Source organism: Dendrobates tinctorius, unplaced genomic scaffold (assembly GCF_039654945.1).
Source record: "Dendrobates tinctorius isolate UK_male_01 unplaced genomic scaffold, ASM3965494v1 ptg000151l, whole genome shotgun sequence".
In the NCBI taxonomy this organism is placed as follows: Eukaryota; Metazoa; Chordata; class Amphibia; order Anura; family Dendrobatidae; genus Dendrobates; species Dendrobates tinctorius.
Window position 1 is genome coordinate 19,938,749 of NW_027361818.1, and position 11,986 is coordinate 19,950,734.

General features: G+C 39.5%; 1 protein-coding gene across 1 annotated transcript; it reads left to right on the forward strand.

The window, feature by feature from the left end:
* Positions 1-1,907: 1,907 nt before the first annotated feature.
* LOC141049963 (olfactory receptor 1500-like) lies at positions 1,908-8,897 on the forward strand. Its single transcript, XM_073546806.1, has 2 exons — positions 1,908-1,979; positions 7,947-8,897. Exons 1-2 carry the CDS (start codon positions 1,908-1,910, stop codon positions 8,895-8,897), a joined length of 1,023 nt encoding a protein of 340 aa, XP_073402907.1.
* Positions 8,898-11,986: the final 3,089 nt, after the last annotated feature.

Below are 11,986 nucleotides of genomic sequence, written 5' to 3' on the forward strand. Positions count from 1 at the left end.
GCAGATGAGGAGAAGGGAAAAGCAATGGGGATGTTGAAGTCTCCCATGATGAGGGTAGGGATGTCACAGGAGAGAAAATGTGGAAGCCAAGTGGCAAAATGATCCAAGAACTGATGGGAGGGGCCCGGCGGACGATATACAACTGCCAATCACAAGGAGAAGGGGATGTAGAGTCTGACAGCATGGACCTCAAAAGATGGGAAGATAAGTGAGGGTGCTTGAAGGATAACCTGAAAGGTACATTTGAGTGATAGGAACAGACCAATGCCTCCACCTGCTCTGTTGTCCGATCTTAGGGTAAGAGAGAACTGTAGTCCATCATAAGAAAGAGCAGCATCATTGGTAGTGTCTGACTGCTGGATCCAGGTTTAAGTAAGAGCCAGAAGGTTAAGAGAATCAGAAAGGAAGAAGTCATGGTTAATGGAGAGTTTATTAAACACTGAGCGAGAATTCCAAAGGTAACAATTGAAAGAAACAGAAGGCAAGCAGGGAATATTAATGAGATTTGAGGGGTTTCTGAGTGTAGCAGTAGATGGGTGCAACTTACTATAACATGAGGGGCCGGGGTTGGGAGAGATGTCTCCTGCGACTACGAGAAGGAAGATAGAAAGAGTGAGCAGATGGTTAAGTGATTTGTGAGATTGTCTCTTGTGTTGAATGGTGGGACTGAATGAATATGTGCAGTTTAGCTATGTGAAAAGAGCATGAGTGTTATACATAGGAGAGGAAGAGGACTGAAGAGACGATTTGTACAGTCCTTCAGTTTTTTAGCAGACAGGATAGTTTTTAATCAGCAGAATGGAAATAATACTTGCTGCAAAAGTGCACACTGATGACACAATGATAATATCCTTGCGACATCAGCGTGACATGTACCGGTGCCTGGGAAGGAGCGGTACAGTATGAGCTATTCCCATGCGCCTGCTTCTAAAAGCTGCTCTCACCATTGTCGCCTGGTCTCCCTGGGCTTGATGTCAGCTGACAATACAAAGCTAACATCAACTCGACAAATATTACCCTACTTGCCACCACCAAAGGGTAAGTGGTAAGAATGAGGCTAAGCACCATTTTTGGCGCATCTTATGAATGCTCCATTTCTGGGGCACCTGAGGGCTAATGTTGGTAGCCTGGGGAAGGGGAGAAATATCTCTGGCCTCTTCCCAGGCTATTAATATCAAACTACACCTTTTCAAAATAACCCATTGTAAAGGTTGAAAAAAGATATTTTTAGTATATGAGTATTGGAAGATCAATGCTTAGAAATAATTGTGGGATCTATGTGCCTGTTACCTTTTGCTATGTAATTGTGTTTTTTTTATGAAGTGAGGTATACTTAACAGTACTAGTATTCTTTTTAACTCTGGGTGGGAATGAATGCCACTTCTTTTAGTTACAAATCTGACAGGAAGTTGAAAATCTGAATGTTTTCCTTGAGACAATGTGGGTTAAAAGGAACTAGTCTCCACGTTTTTCACATATTACCTATTGCCACCAAATTTCAGCCAATTTTGACAGCATTCTAAAATGCTACATGGATGGCTCCAATTCGCATTGCAAGACCAAAAAAACACTTTTTATTATACTCAGCCATGGGGCGGTTCGGTACGATGAGAAATGCTGCTCTTAATCCTACAACTCCTCTCTCCTGTCCTCTTCTGCTTCATGTCATCAAGACTAAGATCTCCTTTACCCTCTTGCATAGATGCACTTTTCTCTACACTGCTTAGAGTAGTTCAAATTACTGTAATGTGCATGCGCCAGTGCTTTTTCACTTTTCCTTGTGCATGCATAGAACAGTATTTGGCTCTGGCCTTGGCAGGGTAGAGAGATGTGTTCCTGTGCAGGAGTCTAAAGGGGAACACTGTGGAGATGATTTACGATGCGTCATCCACACAAAACAGAGAAGAATGGTGATTCCAAGAAGAGAGGAGTTGCAGGAAGAAGACAAGCAATGCCCGTTGGACCAAACCGACCTGTCGGTGAGTACAATAAAATGTTTTTTTTTCTGCCTTACGAGGTGAACTGGAGTCATATACAGTATACAGCATTTTAGAATGTTTCAAATGGGACTGAAAGTTGGTGGCCGTAAGTTATATTGGAAAAACCTAGTGACAGTGGTTCCCTTTAATAACTCTGTGTCACTGTATTTAATAAAAATAATAATAATCTTTATTTATAAAGCGCCAACATATTCCACAGCGCTTTACAGTTTAACAGTTCCTCACTCAAGTCATAAGTAACAACGTTAACAATACAATAATTAAAGCAAAATATGCCGCCCCTGCTCGTGAGAGCTTACAATCTACAATGAGGTGGGGGAGATACAGAGGACAGGTGTGTATATACAATGATGTATTTACAATTAAGGTCCAGCCATCTTGAGGGAGTGGGGGATGGATAGAGATAGTGAATGGGCTATATACTCACACTTACACATAGAATGACTGTGATTAGTGAATGTGATAGGCCGCTCTGAAAAAATGTGTTTTGAGGGAGCGCCTAAAACTATGCAAATTGTGGGTAGTCCTAATTTCATGGGGTAGAGCATTCCAGAGGATTGGCACAGCGCGTGAGAAGTCTTGGAGTTGGGAGTGGGAGGTACGGATTAGTGCGGAGGTTAGTCGAAAGTCGTTTGCAGAGCGCAGCAATTGGCTAGGCTGATAGACAGAAATGAGGGAGGAGATGTAGGGGGGTGCTGCACTGTGGAGAGCTTTGTGGGAGAGAACAAGTACTTTGAATTGGATCCTATAATGAATGGGCAGCCAATGTATGGACTGGTGAAGAGCGGACACGTCCGAGTACCGATTAGGCATATGGACGACCCTGGCTGCTGCATTAAGTATGGACTGGAGAGGGGATAGTCGAGTAACAGGGAGGCCAATTAATAGAGTGTTGCAGTAATCCAGGTGGGAGTGGATCAATGCGACAGTGAGGGTTTTTGTTGTTTCCATGGTGAGAAAAGAGCGGATACTAGAGATGTTCTTTAGGTGTAAGCGGCAAGAGCGGGCAAGAGATTGTATATGGGATGTGAAGGAGAGATTGGTGTCAAAAATAACACTCAGACAGTGCGCCTGCGGTGTTATTATGGTGCCACCCTCAGAGAGGGAAATGTCAGATTTAGGGAGGTTAATAGATGGCGGGAGCAGAAGTTCAGAGATGGAGAGGTTGAGTTTGAGTTAAATTATGACTTTTTCTCTGGTGGTGACTTAATTTGGTCAATTGATTTTGGTAATGGAGTTGTAAAGGGATAGTAAAGCTAATTGGGATAGGGAAAAGGTTTTCCACTGCTTGGATCCGAAGATTGTGATTTGGCTTTCACATTCTGTCAACTCATCTCGATAACACCACCGAAAAAGTTTAGGATTCTCATTTTTCTTTGAATTATTTATAAATGATAATCTTTGAGAGTTTAGATGGGATACAGTATGTCATCATTTGAAATGTAATGACACAGAAAAGAGTTGGCCTTTGAGAATAAATATTTCCAACTCCTGTTATTTAAATTGAAGTGGGTTTAAAGCTTGAAAGGTAATAAAGGAAATCAACAGTCTGTTGGGTAGCCAGGGTTTTTTTTTAAAATGGGCTATTTAAAAGGATGGACTTAAGCTTTTGTGTTGTGTAGAGGGTAGCAAGTGCAACTGATTCAGGAGCTGTGAGTTTTGGAAGTTGAGGTTTAGAAAGGTACTGCCTAAATGAAGCTTTCTCATCTCCAGTTATCTCTCGTCTCTTGAGGACAAAATTTATATAAGGAATTTTACAGATGTTTTGGTAGTGACGGTGATCAATTAGTGGAACAGGCGGCCACGAGAAATGGTGAGTTCTCCTTCAATGTAATTCTCCAAACAGAAGCTTGACAGACATCTGTCTGAGATGGTGTCGTGACTCCTGCATTGTGCAGGGGCGTTGGTGACGATGACCGTTGAGGTCCCTTCCAACTCTAACATTCTATGGTTCTATGATCTCTTTGATTTTGGCAGTTTTTTGATGATTAGACCATTTGAATAATTGACCATTAGAATCATTGAGAATATGGATGAAAGTGCATGCTTTCTCTTTTAAATAAATGATGCCATTGGTTTGAAGACAAAGTGCCCAATTTACTAAAACTGTTGTGTCCAAAGAGTCTAATCTATTAAAATATAAATTTATTTACACCTTATATAAATTTCCAAATTTCCAAATGGAAAAAAAGTATCTTAATTCGAGAATTGTCATTTTTCAGTTAAAGTACTTCCTTAAAAAATACAATAGTGATCATGCTTCCCAAAGTAGTATCAATAAAAACATTATCTCAGCAATCAAATAGACAAATTCCCAAGCAAATCCATTTACAGAAAATTTAAAAGTGTACAGTTCTCAGAAAATGGCAACAAAAACAATTTAATTTTGCAAGTTTCTAAAAATTGTTTTAATTGCAAAAATTTACAGATAATCAAATCCGCCAAGAATTACATGTAATAATAATATAATAATAAATTTTATTTTTATAGCGCCGACATATTCCACAGAACTTTACATTTCAGAAGGGACCTGTACAGACAATAGACATTACAGCATAACAATAATCACATACAGTAGATTAGAACAAATACCAAGAGGAATGAGGGCCCTGCTCGCAAGCTTACAGTCTATGAGGAAAGAGGTAGACACGAAAGGTGGGTGGTAACAGTTGCCCTGATTGTATGGACCAGCCATAATGTTAAGTGTGTAACAGTACAGACACAGAGGGCTAATGGATGCATAAAGCATGTGGGAACATGATGCGGGGAACCTGGTTATGATAAAACTTTTGGCTGTGCCACACAGAGATAGATTAGGTTAATGTGTTGAGGCGGTAGGCCAGTCTGAATAAATGCGTTTTCAGGGCATGCTTAAAATTGTGGGGATTGGGGACTAATCGTATTGACCTGGGAAGTGCATTCCAAAGAATTGGTGCAGCATGTGTAAAGTCTTGGAGACGGGAGTGGGAGGTTCTGATTATTGAGGATGCTAACCTCAGGTCATCAGCAGAATAGAGGGCGCGGGTAGGGTGGTATACTGAAACAAGGGAGGAGATGTAGGGTGGTGCTGAGCTATGGAGGGCTTTGTGGGTGAGGGCAATAAGTTTGTACTGGATTCTGGAGTGGATGGGTAGCCAGTGTAATGACTGGCACAAGGTAGAGGCATCGGTGTAACGATTGGTGAGGAATATGATGCTGGCTGCAGCATTCAGGACAGATTGGAGAGGGGAGAGTTTGGTAAGAGGGAGACTGATGAGAAGAGAGTTACAATAGTCGAGACGAGAATGAATAAGAGAAACAGTAAGAGTTTTTGTGGAGTCAAAAGTAAGAAAAGGTCGAATTCTAGAAATGTTTTTGAGGTGCAGATAACAAGAGCGAGCCAGTGATCGTATGTGGGGGACAAAGGATAGCTCGGAGTCAAGTATGACCCCAAGACAGCGGGCATGTTGCTGGGGAGTAATAGTGGAATCACACACGGAAATGGCAATACAAAACATGCGGAATATCACACAAATTTACCTTGGAAATTTGATTTGGATCAAACTCAGATTAGAATTTAATATGCCTTACTATGTTCTGGGTTTCAACATTTGGTTTTGATTATGATTAGGGGCGCATATTGTTTTTGCAATATTCGCCAAACTCAGCCGAACGTCATCGGAGTCATTGGGAGCAGAAATGAATGAATATGTTCAGAACCGATCATCAAATATAAATTCAGCACAAATGGGGAACCAATATGGCATGAATATGGCAAATTCAGATTCGGCGACCGATTCCGAACATTCGCTCAACTCTACTTAACTCCACTCTATAAATGTGCATCTGCAATTTTACTGAATGTGCGTGGAACAAATTGCAAAAATATTTGTATACTGAAGAATACAAAGTTTTAAAAAAATTAAAGGAAAAGTCAACCCAACTTGAATAATTTTGATAATCTTTTCTAAAATACAAAAATAAAAAATCATTATCAAATTGTAATCATATGGATAATCATGTCTCATTTTACCATTTAAGGAACAATGTAAAGGCAAAACCCTAAAAACAAGGACAGAATTACTTTTTTTTCACCATTACACCTCACTATTTATTTTCCTGTGTCTCAGTACATTATATGGTAAATTGCATGGTTTGATTCAACACTACAGCTCGTCCCACAAGCAAAATGAAGACCTCTTATAGCCATATTGAAGGGAAAAAAAAATTATGGCTCAAAGAGCAAGGGGAGGAAAAAGTGATAGCGCAAAAATGAAAAAGATTCTGTCCTTAGCCCCATTCTGGAATATAACATAATAGTACATCACAGGTCAGACTCTAGAGTATGGTGCGGGCTCAGGGACTGAGCCTGTGCCATAACTGAGAGATGTCAGCTGTGTTACACTGTGCTACTGATGTTTAACTGTTTAAATGATTCTGTCAATCTCTGACAGCGACATTTAAATAGCACGATTTCTAGTGTGCACAGGCTTCTATTGGCTCCTCAAGGCATTTAAAAATTAGAAACGACTCTACTTTTACCACATTAATATTAAATAAATATATACAAACATTGCCATACTTGTCCAATTTATTACAATCTAAAAATAATTACCCCATGTGGTAAGCATTGTGGAGAGAAAGAAAAAAAAATGAAATCAAAAGTTCAGATTTGCGTTTTTCAGTTATCAAAAATATGTGTGTCTACCAATAAAAAAGGTGGATGGAAAAACATGCCCGCAAAATTTAAAAAACAATAGTCATAATAGGACCGACCAGGAAAATCATGTTGCTGTGGGATTATTTTTACCCCAGAATCGACACTGTCAAAACAAACCCAGCCACCAAAAAAAAATTGTCAAAATTACAATTTTGCTTTTTGTTTTTTTTTGCCATTTCACTGGACTTTCTTTTTTATTCTGAACATTTTTTGATATTAATCACATTATTCAAAATTGCATTTCATCCAGCAAAAAAACAAAAACAAGCTTTCCTATGATTATTTCAGTGAAAGTATAAAATAGTTATGGCTCTTCGAAAAGGGGAGGAAATGTTGAAGGAGCAAACAGTAAGAAATGGAGTTACAGAATTATAGTTATACAACATAACACATGGCACATTTTAAATCTGCTGTTAACAGTAAACCGTCTTGACACAACATTGTTTTTTGAGCCTAAACAGGAGATGCCATCTAAAAAATACCATTAATTCTAGTCGAGTAGCTCAGGGCTGTTTAGTTGTCTCTACTCCAGCCACTTAGCAGGTCAACACAGGACCAAAGGAGGAAAACTATTCTAAAGATGGATGTGGCAAACTAGAATTGGTATCTTCCATTTTACCCTACCCTGTTGCTTGAATCGGGGATAATATGATGCCACATTATTGCCATCCCTGATTCAATCAACAGAGCAGGGTAAAATAGAAGAAAGTACCTCTAGTTTGGAACCCAAGGTACGGCATCTATATACTAGAGTAAACATGAAGCTATAAAACGACCAAATAAGGATATTAGGCTACTAACTAATTTTATGAAGGCACACAGCAAAATAACACATACAGATAACATCAAGTATTGTCAACTTCTTGTGAATATGGCAGAAGAACTTACAGTCTCTAAACACTAACTAGAGAACTGTTTGCCCACCTCTCAGAACTCACATGAACTAAGTTCAAGTGGGATCTAAGATCAGTGTTGCTGGGGAAAGCTTTCTGTCTAGGCTGTTGGGGCATTAGAAGTATGTTTAGGACCTGTGAGATGTTCAGTTTGATGGAGATGTTCCGAATGTTTCTTGAGGTTCTTGAGTTCCGTGAGGCAATTAGCCAGTGTAGAGGTACCAAAGGGAAACATCCAGAGATGCTGGAATTCATCTTGTCTTAGATATACAGTAATGTGAATGTTTTTAAGGATCTTGTGCTTGTTCTAATATACCAATGATTTCATCTATTTATTTCCTACTTTTTATTTAGGTGAACAATTTGACTGTGAATGCAGAATTTTTCTTATTAGGATTTAAAAATGGCCAACATTCAACTATTTTACTGTTCTGTCTTCTTCTGGCTGTATATTGTGGGACAATATGTGGAAACCTCTTGATCATCACCCTGGTGTCCACCAGTAAGAGTCTCCACACTCCAATGTACTTCTTCATCTCACAACTGTCCATCAGTGACATCTTGTTGGCCTCAGATATTGTCCCTGACACACTACATATCCTACTAAACAACGGGGGAACCACCACTTTTACTGGTTGTATCACTCAGTTTTATTTTTTTTGTGTATGTGAAATATTTGAATGTTTCCTCCTCACGGTGATGTCCTATGACAGATATGTGGCCATCTGTAATCCCCTCCATTACAACTCCACCATGACAAGTGACCGCTGTGTGGTATTGGCCGCCATGTGTTGGGTGTTGAGTCTTTCTATTACACTGATGTACTGTATAACAATATCGATGCTGACATTTTGTGGACCAAATATCATTGACCACTTCTTTTGTGATTTTGTTCCTTTATTAGAAAATTCTTGCTCTGGTACATACACTATTGAGTTGGAGGTGTTTATAATGTGTTTCCCAATACTGTTCATCCCTCTCGCAGTGATTGTTAGTTCTTATATTAATATTATTGCCACCATCTTGAGGTTTCAATCAAATGTTAATAGACAAAAGGCTTTCTCCACCTGTAGCGCCCACCTTTTTGTAGTCTCCATATTCTTCAGTACTCTGCTGAGTGTTTATCTTTTCCCAAAAGGAGAACAGACACTGAACGTTAGTAAAATCTTATCTCTGCTGTATACTATATTAACACCATTGGTCAATCCCATAATATACAGTCTGAGAAATAAAGACATAAAAAATTCTGTACAGGAAATAATCAGATTTGTACTTGGTTATAATGATATATTGCCATCTAGATAAAATTAATTTTTACGGACTGTCAGATCAAATGGATTTTTTTTTCCTCTTTTTTTTACTACTTATCATGTAACACTCTCATTGCCAGTTTTTTTTTTCTTATCATTTTGGTCTTATGGTATCCAAGAACATTTTCCTAAACACTGTCTTTCTCAGGCAGATCTTAATGACACTGCATGGGGGTCATCAACAGACCACCAGCTGTCATAGCAACCCATCATTGCTCCGTGACCATGAAATGATGCCCCTGCCCTGCCGGTGTGTTAAATGCTGCTCTCAGAGATTAATAAGTCAGAGAGTTGGCATATAACATACCAGTACGTCATATGAAATAATAGAAATCATACAATGTTAGAGTTGAAAGCCCCCTCCAGGGTCATCGTGTCCAACCCCCTGCTCAACGCAACATTCACTAAACCATCCCAGTCAGATGTCTGTCCAGCCTCTGTTTGAAGACTTCCATTGAAGGAGAACTCACCACTTCTCGTGGCAGCCTGTTCCACTCATTGATCACTCTAACTGTCAAAATGTTTTTTTCTAATATCTAATCTGTGTCTCCTCCCATTCAGTTTCATCCCATTGCTTCTCATACTTTCATGTGCAAATGAGAATAAGGATGATCCCTCTACACTGCGACATCCCTTCAGATATTTGTAGTCAGATATTACGTCTCCTCTTAGCCTTCTTTTTTGCAACTCCAGATTCTTTAACAGTTCCTCATAGTACATATTTTGCAGTCCGCTCACCATCCTAGTTGCTTTTCTCTGAACTTGCCACGGGTTTTCGATATCTTTTTTTAAACGTGGTGCTGAGAACTGGACACAGTATTCCAGATGAGTTCTGACCAAGGAGGACTAGAGGGAAATAATGACTTCATGCGATTGAAACGCTATGCTTCTCTTAATACATCCCAGAACTGTGTTTGCCTTTTTGCTGTTGCATCACACTGTTGACTAATGTGCAGTCTGTGATTTATTAGTGTATCCATCATTCATACACATGCTGTTGCTTAGTGTTATCCCTCCCATTCTGTAGAGGTAATTTTTGTTTTTCTTATCCAAATGTAGAATCTTGCATTTCTCCCTGTTAAATACTGTTTGGAATAACTTCTACTGATTCTAACACTGATTGATCCACAGTATTCTCATACATATCCTAGTAATACAGAAGAATAAATGGTTGGATCAGTATGTAGATACAGTATATTGCTGTGTGATAAATGCTGAATACAGCAGGAACTAAAAACAAGTGAACTCTAGAAAAAAAAACAAGTGACTCCAGATTTTAGAACAAAGAATGTAAAGTTATGTGATGGGTTAAGTGGATATGATCATAGCTTATTTTATTAAAGTTACCAGCAACGTTATAGTCTTTCATGACTTCTTCAAACCAGCAATAATAAACTGCTTGTCACCCAAATACCTCAGAAAAGTCAGTAGAGAAAACCATAGAGACGTGAACCAAACCACTGTCCAGGACTTAACATAAACGTATAGGGTAGTGCGGTACTAGGAAGAAATTACTTATTTTTAATTCTTTCCTGAGATAGTGATTTTCCATTTTGTGCCTTTGTTTTTTCCTCCCTATCTTCCAAGAGTAATAACTTCCATTAGCATAGCCGTGTCAGATGAGTTACATTTTTTTCAATGTCATCATCCACTGTCTCATGTGATGTACTGTGGAAAACAGAAAAATAAATAAAATTCACTTGTGCTGCGATTTTCTAAGATTGCAACACTTTCATTTATCGGTTGATGAGACTAAATGAGACCTGATTCTTCTAACCTGGATTGACATTTTTATTGATACCAATTTATTATTTTTATTATTATTTATTATAGCGCCATTTATTCCATGGCACTTTACATGTGAAAAAGAGGACACACAACAAAAAACAAGTTCAATAAACTTGAACAAGACAAGTCACTGACTGATACAGGGGGTGAGAGGCCGATGCCTGCGAGGTCTCGCAGTCTGCAGGGATGGGTGAGGACACAGTAGAGCTGGTCATGCAGCAGTTTGGTGGAACAAGGGTTACTGCAGGTTGTAGGCTTGTTGGAAGAGATAAGACTTCATGTTCTTTTTGAAGGTATCCACTTTAGGCGAAAGTCTGATTTGTTGGGGGATACATTGGAAAAATCTTGAATGCAATTGTGGGAAGACATAATTGGGGAGTAGAGAAGTAGATCCTGTGAGGATCAGAGGTTGTGTACAGGTAAGTACAGGGAGACTAGGTCACAGATATATTGATGAGGTTGTGGATTGGTATGCCTAGGTTAGAGTTTTAAACTGCAGATTCTAGGCAATGGGGAACCAGTGAAGGGATTGAAAGAGAGGATAAGCGTGGGAATAGCAGGGGGATAGGTGAATTAATCGGGCAACAGGGAGTGAGGTGAAAAGGTGGTGTGGGAGACGTTGAATGTCCAGTCTGTTAGGTATGAGGAGATCCAAGATAGGGCCAAGACTGTAATGCCAAGAGATAAGAGAATCTGTAGTAAGAGAGAATAATACACTGTGTCAAAGGCAGATGACAGGTCCAGGTGGAGGAGGACAGAGTAGGGTTGATTTGGCAGTTAGTAGGTCATTAGTGACTTTAATTAGGTCAGTTTCAGTGGAATAGTGTGATCACCAACTAGATTGTAAGCGGTCAAAGAAAGTGAGCTAGGAGGACAGTTCAAAATGGTCGTGTTATTCCAGTAGTTTTGAGGCATATGGTAGAAGTAAAATGGGGCGATAGCTAGACAGAAAGCATGGGTCAAGGCTGGGCTTTTAGAGGATGGGTGTAATTGAGGCATGTTTGAAGTACGAGGAAAAGACATCAGTTTTTAGTGATAGGTTGAAGAGATGAGTAACAGTGGGGATGAACATAGTCTTGAGGTTTGGGATGAGGTGGGATGGGATTGGGTGAAATTCACAGGTGGTGAGATGCTATTTGGAGAGTAAACAGGAAAGAAGATCTTCTGCAGTTGTGCAGAATGTTGTTTTGGAGGAGGAGTGCTGAGTAGTTATGAGATGAGGAGGGGCTGTGGCGGCTGTAGGCCAAAGCTTTCTCTGTGGTAATCCGTTTTCTGCCTAAATAATGAGGCAGTCTT